Source organism: Talpa occidentalis, unplaced genomic scaffold (assembly GCF_014898055.3).
Source record: "Talpa occidentalis isolate TD23 unplaced genomic scaffold, MPIMG_talOcc4v2.1 talOcc4.7, whole genome shotgun sequence".
NCBI lineage: Eukaryota > Metazoa > Chordata > Mammalia > Eulipotyphla > Talpidae > Talpa > Talpa occidentalis.
Window position 1 is genome coordinate 5,217,810 of NW_023605083.1, and position 15,046 is coordinate 5,232,855.

Consider the following 15,046-nt stretch of genomic DNA (forward strand, 5'->3'; position numbering starts at 1 on the left):
TGCCCTCCACATAGGCCTTGGTCTCCTCTCCACGTGAAGGATCACAGGGCTCCCCTCCCAGGCCCTGGCAGGGCAGGGTCAGCAGAACTCTGCTGCTACCTCAGGCTTTGTTTGCTGGGTTTAGTTTTGTCCACCTGCACAATGGTCACGCTAACCTCTGCTGGTCACACTCATGAAAATACACTGAAATGGTTCTTCTGTCATCTGGCTTCCCCAGGCCTCCCCTGGCCTCCTCCCGCACCCCTACCTGGTTGAGGACTTTCTGCAGGTAGGGTGTGCCCATGCGGTCCGCCAAGTGGCGGTAGGAGGGGTGGGAGAGGAAGAACTTGCGTTCAGCAGCCAAGGCAGCTGTAATGTCCTTTTTGCCGTCGATGTCCTTCTGGCTCCGGTTCACCACCCCTATGTAGCCTGTGGAGGGGGTTGAGGTCAGGACACCAGGCTGCGGGGGTGGGGGATGCAGGGAAGGGCGGTGGAGGGCCAGGGTGGTCTGCCTACCTCTGCGCAAGGGGAGCAGCTTGTTCTCCAGCACATCTCGGGCATCAGTGCCCTCGTCCATCAGGTCCAGCTTGGTGATGACCCCAATGGTGCGCTGACCTAGTGGGCAGCAAGAAGTTGACATCTACACTCGCCCTCACACAGGAGACCCCATGAGCTCCCACCCAACCTGCTCCCACCCTGCCCACTCCCTCCCTCACCTCTGCCCTTCTGCCTCATTCACTGTCCAGAGTGGCCAAGATGACCTTTAGATCTGATCCCTCCGCTACTGACTCAGACCCTCCAGTGGCTCCTTCTACACTGAGGGTGACCTCCCCGGCCTTGTGTTTCCCATTCCCGGGTGGAATCTACCCTGAGGGTCCACCTCCTTGGCGATCTTGAGGGCATCGGAGTTGGCCAGGTCGGAGTTGGCCGGGGACACAGCCAGGATGAGACAGTTCTCCTTGGTGACGAACTGCATCAGCATGTCCCGTATCTGGAACTCGATATCAGCAGGTTGGTCCCCCACCGGGACCTTGGTCATTCCGGGAAGGTCCACGAGGGTCAGGTTCAGCACTGGACAGGGGGGAGAGAGGGCGGGCTCAAGGCGAGGGGCGTGGCAGTGGGCGGGGAAATGAAGGCACAGGGCCAGGCTGAGCGAGGGTCCACAGGGGAGCGGCCAGAGGTGGGCGGGGTTGGGGAAGAGCAGTCGCCAGAGAGGCAGCGCCTTGGGGCGTGGCTAGGGTGGGCGGAGTCTGTGCGATGGGCGGGGCTAAGCGAGGGATGCCGAGGTCGGGGGCGGGGCCTGGTGTCCTCACCGTGGGGCGAGTAGACGCGGAGGTTGATGGGCACCGGCGAGATGCCCTTGTTGGTGCCAGTGACCCGGTCGGTTTCAGCCTCGATCTCCAGACGCACCTCCTCAAAGTCGGTGAATTTCTTCCCCTTGCAGTGCAGGAACTCGGCATACTCTGCCGGCAAAGCAGCCATTATAGTCTGGAACCCAAACTGATGAAGGCGAAGCCTGCCCCCCCTGCCCTGCTACACACACACACAAACACTGCATCTCCCAACTCCCCAACGAACACCATGTCTCTGCTAGGCATTTTTATCCCCACCGTCCAGATGGGGAATCTGGGGCCAAAATCACACAGCAAGCAAGTTGCACGGTTAGCTGGGCCCCTTCCTCGGGGCAGGGTTGGGGGTGGAGGGCACATACCTGTGGTGGCATTGACCAGCTGCAGGACCAGGGGCCTTCGGGTGACAATGCCAGATCCTCGGGGCAGGAAGTCCCTGCAGTGAGTTGGGGGTGGGAGGAAGGTCAGGTGTGAGGAGACTCCCTCTGTCTGAGGGGTGCCTGGCCTTGGAAGCTCCAGAGCTCCCCAAATGTCCTTCAAAATTCCTTAACCCAAGGGTTTCAAGACAATAAGGGGAGGTAGCAGCTGAGAAAGGCAGGAAGCACCTCCTCCAAGTGCCCTGGGTCACAGAATTTATGCATCTGAACTGCCAGGAGGTAAGATTAACATCCCCAGACCTCTCTCATGCAAGCCCTGTGTTGGTTCTGAGTCAACAGTAAGTTCCTGCTTCAAAGGAGTCATTCCATTCAGCTCAGGAGAAACTGAGGCACAGGGCAATCCCCTATGCCCAAGTGTCCCGTGGCCACAGAGTGGATCCAAGGAAACAGAGCTGTACTTTCTCCCCTCCCTTCCGCTGTGGGGAAGGGCAGCATCTCACTTCCCCTTCCCTGGGCCCCATCTGGCTGTGGTTGAGGAAAAGCGGGTTTGGGGGTAGAAGGAGGCTAGGAAAAGAAGTCACGATTCCTAAGTGTCTTTGTGGGCGACACCTCAGGGACTCCACAAAAGTCCCGTGATTAGCCCCATTTTACAGGTGGGGAAACTGAGGCCCAGAGGTGTTCAGGTCGCACAGTGAGAACCTAGCAGAGCTGACCCTGGGCCTAGAGCTTTTCAACTCTTCCTTGAAAGCACCACGCAGACCCAGGCTTTGAAGGGCTGGAGCAAGGGGTCCCACAGGCTCCCCAGCCCCCAGCCCTGACAGTCTACACCTCAGCATCTGCTCACGCCACGTCAACCCCAGCAGTCCTTTTGGCTGACTCTGCAAGTACAATTCACTCTGCCCTGTCGGCCACTCTCTTCTCCCCACCCAGGCTGGCAGAAGCCTGAGGGTGGAGGCCTCTTCAGGGAATCCATGGTCTTGGGAGCCCAGAACCCAGGAAAGAAGGAGCAGGCCAGAGCCTGGGGGCCATAGAAACCAGGCCTGCCACCTCATTTGTGGAGAAGCAGGTGGAGGCCCCTGTTCTACAGGGCGGGGACAGAGCCAGAGCCCCAGCCCAGGGCTGGACCCAGAATCACCCTGGGGCCAGGGGTCCTGGGGCCAACAGAGGAGATCTAGGCTCTTGGGTCAAGGTCTCCTCCCTGTCCTCGCCCTCCCCATCTCCAGAGAGAGCCTTGCCTATGGGGAGGAGTCGACCATTTCAATGGGGAAGGAAACCGATGATAAATCCTGCGTTTATTCATCATTTCTGGGTGCTAGGCAAGCACTTTTCATTTTTGCAAGACTGAGCTTCCCAAGGGCCGGCTAGCGTCTTCCCGGCCCCCACAGCGCCCCAGAGCCCACGCAGGCTTCGCACAGCAGAGGTATTTCATACACGCTGACTCCCTCACCAGCTGAAATGGAAATTACCATTTCACAGGTGAGGCCCCTGAGGCTCAGAGAGGCGAAGCAGCCAGTATGGGGTCACCGGTCAGGGACAGGGACGGCAGAGCTAGGTTCGAACTAGGTTCCGACAAGTCTGTTGCACACCAGAGCCTGGGAACTGCCTGGTCAAACCCTGCTGCCCCCTAAGCCAGACAGGGTTTTTTACATAACTCGATTGAATCCTGTCGAGGACATTGTCAGGAGCAGCTGCTCCGTGCCTGGCCCTGTGCTGGGCCCTGGGGATGGGAGAGCATGAGTCAGACGGCTCCCCACCCGAGGAGCTTGCAGAGTGGAGGGGAGACAGACGAGTAAACAGATAACGCGATGCAGTGTGACATGTACTGGAACGGAGGCGCGCCAGGCAGCACCGATTGGGGGTGATTCACTGGGGGCGGGGGCTTCCTGTCTCTCCCGTCCTTGATTCACTGACTCCTTTGGGGGATGACCCCCTAGGTTTAGAGATCCCCCAGGGCTGCAGAGATAGGACATCTGTTTTCACAGAGGCTGAGGTGGGCTGGGGTCCTAGGGTCCACCCTCTTCCCCACCAACTCCTCACCCAGCAATACCATGGCAACTGCAGTTGCTATGGCAACTGCAGGAGGGGCTGGGAAGGATGGGACTCCCCACAGAGAGCCCCCCACGCAGAGACGTGGACCTTTCCTAGAACTCTTTCCTGCGAGGCCTCCCCCGGCACAGATGGCCCCACTCGGCCCCTGGCGGGCTTGAGGGGTGCACAGAGGGTGCAGGGAGCCCAGGGCCCAGCTGGAGGGGTGGTCGGGGGTCTGGGCCTTCCTGCCCTAAGTCACTGCTTCCCCGGGGCTACTGAAAGGACAAGCAGTTTAAGGGAAGTGATCATCACAGAGGGCAGGGCCATGTTGGGGGCAGAGCCCCTCCTCAGACTGTGTCGGGGTGGGGAAATGCCCCATCTCTCATCTCTGCCATGGCCTGGGTTCTCAAAGTGAGGCAAAGTGTGGCTGCGGCAGCAACCCCTGGGCAGTGCCTTAAAGTACGCATTCTTCAGCCATTGTAACTTGGCTGGAATCTTGGGGGACAGGGAGGGAAGGAGTGAGTCTGGATCTTCAACACAACGGTGATTCTCATGTTCCCTTTCAAGTTTAAGGATCACTGACTTAGTATTTAGGAGCCGGTGCCCAGCAGTGGGTTCGAATACCCCCCTCAGCCATTCCCAGGGTTCGTGTCCTGCTCTGTACCTCACGCTCCTCAGCCACAAACCAACCTCGCACAGCCAGGGCAAGTGCCTGTACACGTCTGTGTACACGGACGTGTGTGCATGAACATGTACCTGCATGTACATGTGGCTGCAGAAAGAGCCTGGTCCGTGCCTGCACATAGTAGGCACTCAGCTGCATCCCCGCAGGCTTGAGCACGGATGTTACACAACCCTCCTCTGTGCTGAGCTGGGTCTGGGGATTCTGACCCCAAGACACTGGATGGAAATCATTGTCCAAGGGCAGGACAGAGGCCCAGGGAGGGCAGGGAGCTGTGAGGCCACACAGCGAAGGGAGAGGTGGCCCAGGCAGGACCAGGAACCCGGAGTGCTCTGTCCGGCCCCGTGCCTGCTTAGGCCGCTCAAGCCCCTTGGTGCCTAGGTCAGACTGTGTGCTTCGCCCCTGCCGGCTCCCCGTGCCTGGCACTGTCTGGCACACAGTAGGTGCTCAGGCAACGAGTAGGGGTCAGACTCTGTAGGTTCCTTGCACCCAGACACACTGCCTGCAGTCACTGTCCAAGTGGACTTAGCACCTCCCCAATGGGGATTCGGGTCTGACCCAGCCTCCAGCTAATGCACCCCCACCCCGGTAGCTTCTACCCCCCAACAGCACCTCTTCAGGCTGAGGGAGGACAGAACAGATGCCCAGAGGAAAGTGTTGGGCCCACCAGGCTTGGTGGCTGTGTGGGAGGGCTGCGTGGTGCCACGCCAGCTCTCCCGACTTTATTCTGGGCAGATGGTGGTTTCCTGGGGAGGCCTCGCCTCACCATCTGCAGAGGCACCTTCAAACCTGAAGCACAGAGAGGGTGAAATAAACACCTCTCAGGACCTCCCAACACCACACACTTCCTGATGGAATTGCTACTGTCACCCCCAAAGGGGTCTGGAGATGGCAGTGACCCCCACTCTTACTTGAGAACCTGAGATCTGGGGTCAGAACTCAGGGACCCTGGTCCCCAGGTCCTGTTGAATGCAAATGACGACAGAAAGTGGCGTGCTCGCTCTGGCACGGGCCCAGGGGCGGTGACTCTTCTGGGTTTCCTGTTTGTTGGGCTCTGATGTCAGGCCTCACGCTGAATGTCCATGCTGGCAAGTAGGAGCTGTGTGCTGTGGACAAATGACCAGACCTCTCTGAGCCGTTTCCACATCAGGAAAATGTAACTTATACATTGAGGCTTATATAAGTTAATGCCTGAATAAATGGAAGCTGCTATGATTACAAATAAACTATTGAACAAGCTGAGAACACCGGCTAGGCTGCCATTACCACGTCGCCCAAGGGTGCAGCAGGGAGAGGACTAGAAGGTGGGTCTCTTAGGGGCTGGCCAGAAGAATAGATCGGTGAACTGGGCTATTTCCAGCCAGATCTTTCCCCTGGAGGCAGAAGGCGAGGGGGCTGAGGGCTCAGAGGTGTCTTCAGGAGCAGGGAGCTGGGCAGGGCGAGCAGGTGGTTGGGCCAAGAAATACAGGAGGAGGAGGTGAGGCTGCCTCCAGGCAACAAGTCCCTCTCTGTTCCTGCAGCCCTGGGAGTACTGAGGGGCCCCACTCACACAGCCCATGAATTTCCAGCTGAGGTTGAACATTTCAGAGCAATCCCAGCCTCGCCTCCCCTGAGGCACTGATGTTTTGAGAGCCGGGACTGGGCTGCTCCTGTTTACCACGGCTCCCAGCACCCAGCACAGAACAAGGCATAAAATGGGCACACGTAGACCAAAGAATGATTTTTCCGGGCCTCCCTGTTGGCACAGGAGTTAAAGTCTCAGCGCTATCAAGCTATCGCCAGCCACTGCTGCACGAGTTCGATCCCCGGCCAAGGAGGTGACCCAGATGGCGCAGCAGACCTCTCCTATCTCCCCACCGCTCCCCTCAGCAGTGTATTTCAGTACATTGGCCTGTTCTGCTCCCAACTCTGTCTCTGGTGAATCCTCTCACCCCCACACCTCTGGCCTGCACCCCAGCTCTTGTATGTATAAATAAATCTTAAAAAAGGGGGGCCTCCCTGGTGGCGCAGTAGGTTGAGTGCAATGCTGTGAAGCTGTTCGCAGCCTCTGCAGCGCAGATTCGATCCCGGCCGGCCAGGGAGAAACCCACATGGCACGGCAGACCTCTCTTCTCTTGCCCGCTGCTCCCCTCCGCAGTGTCTTCAGTCGGTCTGCCTGTTCTGCTCCCGGCTCTGTCTCTGGTGAATTCTCTCACCCTCCCGTGCCTCTGACCTGTACCCCAGTCCTTGTATAAATAAATAAATCTTTTAAAAAAAAAGAGCTAAAATCTTCCAGTTGCTAAAAGCAGTCTGGTGTCCGGTCATTCACTGCCAGGGACATCAAAAAAAAAAAAAGGATGATTTTTCCCACCATCACCAGCACCTCATCACAGATGTGGTCCCTAAGGTGCAAAAAGGGGAGAGGGTCTTGCCCAAGCTGACAATGTGTGCTGGTGATGGGCAGACAGGGGCCCGGAACCCCCGAGCAGAGCACGGGGCTCGCCCCAGTCACCGCCGCTAGAAAATCCGCGATTTCCTTCCTCTCGATCCTTCCATCCTTCCTACCTTTGTTCCCTGCCTCCCTCCCTCAAGTGTTGATGACTCTATATTTTCAAAATGGAAATAGATTTCTCTTTTGCACCCTACTTTAAAAAAATCATATGTTCTCCCTTTGAAAAAAATTTCACAGAAAACATAAGATATGAAAAAAGGAAAAACCAGCCGTCACCCCCGGCCCTGGGGCTCCCCAGGCGAGCACCTTCTCCTCGACAGTGGCCCTCCTGGCGGCCACCGGTGAGCGGCTGGCTGCTGGCCAGGGATCTGCCCAGGGCTTCAGCATCTGCGTGGTGGCGAGGCTTCTCTTCGGGGTGAAGGAAGAGTTCTTAAATTAGATTGTGATGATGGTTGCACAACTCTGTAAATATCCTAACAATCCTTGAATTGGGCTCTAAAACCGGGTGAATTTTAAGGCGTGTAAATTAGTCCTCAGCAAAGTCGTTGAAGAAAGCTGCATCCTCTGGGTTGATGCTCGCAGAGCTGCGAGGGGCCCTTGGCCAGTTCCGCCCCCCTCCCCCCCTCGCAGGTGACCCCACAGGCCTTCAAGCAGAGGGGGCAGATTAGTAAGCCATGGCATGGACGAGGAGAGGCAAGAGAGGGGCTACCCCAGGTGCTAGGGTGGTGCGGCCAAGGTGAGGGAGGGTGGATTAGGGACAGAAGCCACAGAGTTGGCGCGGACGGGACAGCAAGGATGACTGAGGAGGAGCCGATCGTGGGTCTCTCCAGGGCACCGGAAGAGGCCAGTTAGGAGCCTGTCTTGAATACCGTCCAAGGCCAAGGCGCCTCTCTTGCCTGTTGCCTGTGGTAATTTCAAGTTGCCTGAGCTGACTTCTCCAAACAGGTCTTGTCCCTTAGCCAGATTCCAGTTCAGGGAGGGGGAGGGGACCAGGGAAACGCCGGCGAGCAGAGAAGCTGAGGCTGTGGACAGGTAGACCCCTGGTGGGGTGAAGGGGTGCACATCACAAGGAGGCAGGAGACCGGTGCTGGCTGCTGTCTTGTCTCTGATTCCATTGCTGTGTGACCTTAGGCAGGTCCCCTGCCCTCTCTGTGCCATTCTGCCATCGGAAAACCTAGGACGATAGTATCTGTTCCTCTTACTAGCAGATTATTGGTGCCAAGAAGACAATAATCAACACTTCCTGGGGAATCGAGGCCCTGACGCTGAAGCCCAGGTTTCAGGGGGTCCCTCTTTTGTCTCCTCTAGATCCCCCCATGGAGCCAGGGGTGCCCAGGGGCCAAGGGGGGTCCAGCTGGAGTCTGTGCACCCCTACTAGGACAACCGAGGGCCCTGGAATTCCCCATCAAGCCCTTCTCCAGAGTCCCCCTCCTGCAGCTCCCCCCAAGGAGGGTCATCTATGGGGCCGCAGATGGAGCTGAACTATGAGGACCGGGAAGTCCACATGTGAGCCCAGGAGGCCCCTGTGCTACAGGCTGGAGAGGGAAGAGGCAGGGACATCCTGGGGAGAGGGGCCATCTGTCCTGCCTCCTTACCCGGAGCTCCAATGAGCCGGGAATTCCTTTTTTTTTTTTTTTTTAAGATTTATTTATTTATTTATTTATTTATTTACACATACAAGAACTGGGGTACAGATTAGAGGTGTGGGGGGTGAGAGGATTCATCAGAGACAGAGTGGGGAAGCTGAACAAGTAGATCTACTGAAACACACCGCTGAGGGGAGCAGCGGGAGACAGGAGAGGTCTGCTGTGCCATGTGGGTAGCTCCCTGGTCGGGGATCGAACTCATGCTGCAGCGGCTATGGATTGCTTCATGGTGCTGAGACTTAACCCCTTGTGCCACCAGGGAGGCCTAAGGAGCTGGGAATTCTGCCCTGAGAGCCCCGGCGGCGGGTGTTCAGGTCCGCTGCGGGCAGAGCGCCGTATTTAACAGGCCCCTCCCTTTGCTTGATTCACGGTGGAATGTTTGGAGAGAGGCACGTGGGTCTCTGCGTCTGCTCTTGCTCCCAACCTGGTAACATGGGGCCCCAGATGCTTTTCCAGCTCCTGCCCTGCCCCCCACCTGCTGCCCATGCCTTCTTTCCCCTCCGCTCCGACCCTCTGACCCTGGCCCAGGTCTGGGAAACTCAGATCTCCTGGCGCCAGGATCAGATGCCATCTGCCAGGGTCACCTTTCACTCCTTGCTCCTTGGGGCCACCAGGTGTGTGTGGGGAGGGGCTTGGGATGATGTCCCCTGGCCTGGGAAGGGCACCCTCAGCAGGTGGCAGGGGAGGCTCTGGGCACACCGAGGCTGCAGCTGAGTGTGGCTGCCAACAGCCACATGGGGGCAGGGGCTCTGTGGGTGGCGTGACTGTGGCCTCCCCCACCTTCCGGGTCTCCCATGGCCTCTGCCACTCTCTCAAGCCGTCTGCCCTTCCGGGTTCTTAGGCCCGCTGAGCTCCCTCTGACCTGGGTCTGCGCAGGTGGGCCCCCGCCCCGGGGCATGGCCCCCGCTTGCCCACCAAGTCCCCTTTGCTCAGGTCCAGTTGTAAATGCCCCCTCCTCGGGGGACCCCACGACTCCCCTCCCTTCAGTTTCTGGCTCCTCATGCCCTTCTTCAAACACAACAAGTGAGCTTTTGTGTGGTCTGGCGTCTGTCTGTCCCGCCCAGCTGCGAGCCCCGGGGAGCAGGGAAGGCCGGCTTGTGCACAGCTGTATGCCCGGGGCTGGCACGCTGCAAGTGCCAAGGCCGCGCCGCTTCCCTCTGCCCCTCCAGGCCAGAGACTTTCTACCCAGAGTGTCTCCACTGTCCCCCAATCCTCCTTGAATTCAGCCTCCACTATGGGGCATGGGACCACTAAGGGGACCCCATGTGTTCCGAGGAAGAGACAGAGCTTACTAGCAGGGCGGGGTGTCCCCCGTCGGAGGGGCTGGACCAGACCAAGAGAGGGGCTCTCGAGGCGAGACCAGCGCGAAGCCCACACTGGGATGAGAATGGGGTGACGAGGCAGGAGGGGAGGCTGAGCCACCCCGAGACTTTGACTCCATACTGTCCCTGGCTCTGGGCAGGGGCTCACTCGCCAGGTCTCCGCCCCACCCCTGCCCGGGATGGAGAGGACCCCCTGCTTCCATCCCCACCCCACCCCGCTTCTCTGGCCCAAAGGGCTTGCCTGTCAGTGTCCCAGTAGGTATGGAACTGTCACGTCCTCTCTGCCAGCCCTGGGCACAGAGGGCATCTGCTCCACGCTCACCACAACCCCACAGGGAGGTGCTGTTACTACCCCCATTTTACGAGGAGGAAAGGGCAGAGCAGGTTAAGGAACAGGCCCAAGGTCAAGACAACCCAGATCTCATTCTAGGGGCCGAGTTCCCAGCCCCTCTGCCACATTCCTATTGCCCTTGGCCTCCCCGGGGCCAAGAGGGAGGAAGGGTGGGCACTGTGCGTTTCTCAGCCAGCTGGCCAGGGAGGTGGGGCCTGGAAGCCTGACCGAGGACACCCCAAGGCATGTTGCAGGGAGGGCACCAGGCACCTGCTCTCGAGATGCTGGGGTATCCTGGGGCCCACACAGCTGCTATTTGCACTTACCCCCAAGATGAGCTCATCTACTCTCATGGGTGTAAGCCTCACCCCTACACAGACACGACTTCCAGATTCATCTTTCCAGCCGGCCTTTCCAGCTGCTACCTGACTCTGGCTGCTACCTGCCCGTCTGAGCCCCCAAGATGCAAGAGGCTCAGGGGCCTCCCTGGTGGTGCAAGGGATTAAACACCACACTATGAAGCAATCCGCAGCCTCTGCAGCACGAGTTCCATCTCTGGCGAGCCAGGGAGAAACCACATGGCACAGCAGACCTCTCCTGTCTCGCCCGCGGCTCCCCTCAGCAGTGTGTTTCAGTCAATCCGTCTGTTCTGTTCCCCACTCTGTCTCTGGTGGGTCCTCTCAGCCCCCACATCTCTGGCCTGTGCCCAACTCTTGTATGCATAAATAAATAAATCTTTTAAAAAAAAAGAAAGAGGCTCAGACGCCTGACCTGCCACCCAGCCTGCACCCCCACTCTGCTCACGGACGCCAACACCCACCCGGGGTCAAAGATGTGACATCCTCCCGGGTCCCCTTCCCTCACTTCCACACCCATCCACCAGCACTTCTGGGGAAACAGCCTCCCAAATCTGTCCTGGACCCCACCTTCTCCTCCTGGCTACTGCTGAAGCCCAGCCCAGACCCCACCACCTCCCGCCACCACAGCCCCCGGGGCACAGGCCCCAGCAATCAGCTCAAGACACTCCCCTTGTGAAAGCTTCTGCCAATGATGAAAACAAACCCAAACTGCCCCCCTAGTCTGAGGGCCTCGCAGACCTGGCCTGGGCCTGGCTCTCTGTTGCCAGGTCCCCTTCCCACCACACACCAGCCGTAGCGGGCGCCAGCTCTGTCCTGCCCCAGGGCCTTTGCAGGGGCGTTTCTTCTGCCTAGAAAGCGGCCCCCAGGCAGGTCACGTGCCCTCTCTTCCTTCATTTCTCTCAGATGCCACCCCTTCTCCGGCCTCCCTCTGAAAAGACCCCCCGGCACCCACCACATTCGCCACTAGTCTTCATGCCCCCTCTGGACCTGTGTTTAGTACCTCAGCGCCCCCCCTCAGGAAGGCAAAGCCTTTGTCTTTTCTACCCTCGTCTGCCCAGTGCGGGGGCACCGTGGCCCTTCTCCGCGACTGGCTGTGGAGTGGATGAACCGGCCTCGGTCGCCCCTTCTGTAAAAGGGGGATGGAGAAACAGCGAGGACCCAGACAAGTCCCAGCAGCGGCGGGGCCACCGCCACCGCGGAGCTGACATCGGTGCCCCAGGTGCTCAGAAGTCCTGTCTGGCCGGGAACAGACACTGCTTCCTCAGATGCATTTTCCACTTCCTCTCTCCGGGGGGTTCACTCCCGGGAAGCCCCAGGAGACAACTGTTACCATGCCCACGGGTCTGGGGACCTGGCCCTGGGCAGAGAGGTTGGGAGCCCATGAGGGAGCAGGCGGGGCTGGCGGGGGGCCCCTGAACCTGTTTCCCGCCTGCACACCAACGCTGACTCGCTCACTGGCTTTCATGAGGACTGACAGTGCTCGCCCGCTCAGCGCTCCCCTGGGGCCCACACTCCTCTGCCTGCCTCCTGGGGACACCCCGCCAAGGGGCACTGGGAGGCGGAGGGCGGCGAGGGGGCCCGGGCTCCTGGGGCAGAGTCCACACCTTGCTCCATCACTTGACAAGCAAACGGACACCCGAGTCACCTTCGCGGGGCTGGCCTGCAGGGCCGCGGACTCCGCCCTCTGCTGGACCGCGAACTCCAAGAGGGCAGGAGCCAGGCCTGTCCTGGCGCACACAGGCCCCCAGCCTAGCGGACATCAGCGCCTCCCTCCCACGTGTTCACAAAGGTCTGGTGCACCAGGAACTCAGGAGCCCCACACCACCTCCCGGGAAGGGCGGCGGCAGCTGCCAGTGCTCCGGGCCCACCGGCCGACACGGACCCCCACCCGCCACCTGCGTGTCCCTTCGGATGCTTCTAGAAGCACCATCCTTCCCAGCTGCGTGACCTTGGGGTAGCCTGCAGCCTGGGGTCTCAGCGTCCCATCTGCAGGAAGGACACGCGGGCACCTGCCTCGGGGGGCCGTGGGGAAGTGTGGTGAGGACACGCGGGAGGGGCGCAGTGGATGGGGGCTGAGGTGCCTTCGCTTCTGCACCCCCTGCCCAGAGCACACAGCCTGGCGCTGAGAGGGACGAAAGCCAGGAGGAGGCCCTGTGCCTGTAAAGAGCCAGACGCCTCTGAGTGACGCCCAATGCCACCTCGAGCCTGAGACCTGGGGGCGTCATTGCCTCCAGGGTCCCCACCCCTCACCCTGACTGCCCTGCCCTGGGGAAGGGGCCCATCTGTGTGTCTCTGTAGCTCTGGGGGTCACGTGAGCAGGCGCCGGGCTCTGCAGAGCCATCCCCGTCCCCGAGGGACAGACGGCCTCCCCCTCTGCTGACCAGATGGGCCCGGCCGCCCCCACTGTGGCTTTCCTACATCCCCCAGACACAGAGCTCCAGGCAGGACCCCTCCCTCTCCGCAGCGGGGCTGGCACTGGGCTTCCGAGCTGCGGGAGGGGCGGCAACAACCAGCCAGCCCAACTGTCCCCCTAGACAGGGGAGAGTGAGGCTCGGAGGGGGCAAGCGACTTGCCCCAGGGTTCACCACAGAACCGGCCTGGTCCCAAGACGCCTCCCCGGCCCTGCTGGCCCTCCCCCGCCCCCACCCCAAGCCAGGGCTGCCTCAGCCCTGAAGGTCAGCGGGAGAAAGCTGGGGTGTCTGAAGAGGTGGGGAGGGTGGCGGGGTGGGGAGGTCAGTGTCATTCTCCTGCTCCCCCAGTCTGCCCAGCCCCCACCCGCCTCAGCGCCTGAAAGCGCCATCCTCTCGCTCGCCTTCCCAGCACCCCAAAGCCATCTCTGCGGGCGGTCACGGCCCCGCCGGCCCCTCCACACCCCGGCCCCTCGGTGTCGGGGCTGCCCCACGCGCGCCACCTGGCCGTCCCGGGCCCGGGGGATCAGGGGCAGGAGGGGGATTAGGTTCTGCAAATGGCTCCCCCTCCCCGCCGTCCTGCCTCCCCGTCTTAGTCATCTCTGCCCTCCGCCTGCTGCCTCCATCACAGTCGCTCCGCCGGGCCAAGGGGGAGCGACGCGACCCGGCGCCCCCCACCCGGGCGGCGAAGGAGCCGGGGCGGCTGCGGGGAGGACCCGGCCGGCGGCGCCCCCGCCCCCCGCCCCCGCGCCTCCCCGCGCCCGCGCCTCCCCCCGCGCCCGCGCCTCCCCCCGCGGCGCTGCGCGGATGGCGGCGGGCGCCGCAGAGGTGTGTGGCGGGGGGAGGCTGCGCTGGTGCCGGTGCCCGCGGGCCGCGTCCTCTCCCGGCTGCGCGCGCGGGGCGCGACCCCCGCCACGGCCCGGGAGCGCCCGGAGGGCGCGTCCCCCACAAAGCCTAGGGTCGGGGGGCCGCCCGGGCTGCGCCCGCCCGAGGATCCGGGGAAGGGAGGCGCTGAGTAATGCAGCCCCTCGTGCCCCCGCGGGGGGGTGACCCCGAGCCCGGGTCTCCAGGCGCAGCGCCGGGTCCCGAGCGCGCGGGGCGGAGACGGGGGCGCGATGCCGGCGGGCGACGAGACTGTGTGTGCGGACGCGCGGGGGGCGCCGCCGCCCCCGGGGCTCGACGCGGGCTCGGGCCGCCCCCCTCGGGCCGGAGGAGGGGGCGCGCCGTCCGCGCGAGCGGCGCCGTCGGGGCGGGGGCCGGGGCCCGGCGCGGGAGTCCGCGCCCCGGGGCGCGCCGCTCCTACCTGCCCACGAAATTCTCGAGCACCGAGCTCTTGCCCGCGCTCTGGCCGCCCACCACGGCGATCTGCGGCAGGTCGAGGTCCGCGTTCTGGCCGATGGCAGAGAAGGCGTCCTGCAGCCGGTTGACCAGCGGGATGAGGTCCTCCATGCCGCGGTTGCCCATGGCTGCGGCGGGCCCCGCGGGCTGCGATCCGGCCGCCGCTCCCGCTCCGGCTGCGGCTCCGGCTCGGGCTCCGGCTCCGCCGCTGCAGCCGCGCGCTCCGACTGCTGCGCCGCCGGCCCCCGCCCCTCCGGGATCCGCGCGGCGCGCGGCGTGGGGCGCCGCCAGAGGGCGCCCGCGGCACTGCGGGAGGGCCCCACTGCGCACGCGCCCCTCGGAGCACCATGGGGCTTGTAGTTTTCTCCTTCTGCGGCTTTTGGGGCGCTAGAGTGGTGTCTGGGGGGCACGGATGAGGCACCGAAGATGCTCATGCCTGGGCATGGGGGAGTCTCATCCCTAGTACCGGGTCTCTTGGATAGTGATCACGGCCGCTTCACTCCATCTTGCGGACAGGGAAACTGAGGCTTGAAAAGACCACCCTCCTCCAAGGTCACAGTCTCCTCCTGGAGCTCTGTTTGTCCTCCCTGCCTTCTGCTCTAGATTATGGTACCAGGTCATCTCCGGCCTTCTGTCCCTTCCCGCCTTTGGGCCTCATTTTCCCTATTTCTAGCAAGAGAAGGAATCTTAATTCAGCAAACATTTACTGCTCCCCCACTGTAAGTTAGGCCCTGCTCTAAGCCCTGGCCATACAGCAATAAACAAGACCGGCAAAACTTTACCCTCATAGATCTTA

General features: G+C 61.5%; 1 protein-coding gene across 7 annotated transcripts in view; it reads right to left on the bottom strand.

Moving 5' to 3' along the window:
• Positions 1-14,479, bottom strand: part of DNM1 (dynamin 1) — a 41,672-nt gene extending 27,193 nt beyond the window's left edge. For 4 of the 7 annotated variants that reach the window (XM_037495420.2, XM_037495430.2, XM_037495429.2 and 1 more), the window contains exons 1-6: positions 14,216-14,479; positions 1,691-1,764; positions 1,293-1,442; positions 847-1,050; positions 496-594; positions 248-408 (exon numbers count right to left, since the gene is read on the bottom strand). In XM_037495420.2, coding sequence (XP_037351317.1) covers positions 248-408; positions 496-594; positions 847-1,050; positions 1,293-1,442; positions 1,691-1,764; positions 14,216-14,376 — 849 coding nt within the window. In that variant the 5' untranslated portion in view covers positions 14,377-14,479. The remainder of the gene's footprint in view (positions 1-247; positions 409-495; positions 595-846; positions 1,051-1,292; positions 1,443-1,690; positions 1,765-14,215) is intronic. The other 3 variants (XM_037495422.2, XM_037495423.2, XM_037495428.1) reach the window with 1 other exon arrangement.
• Between the last annotated feature and the right edge of the window lie 567 nt (positions 14,480-15,046).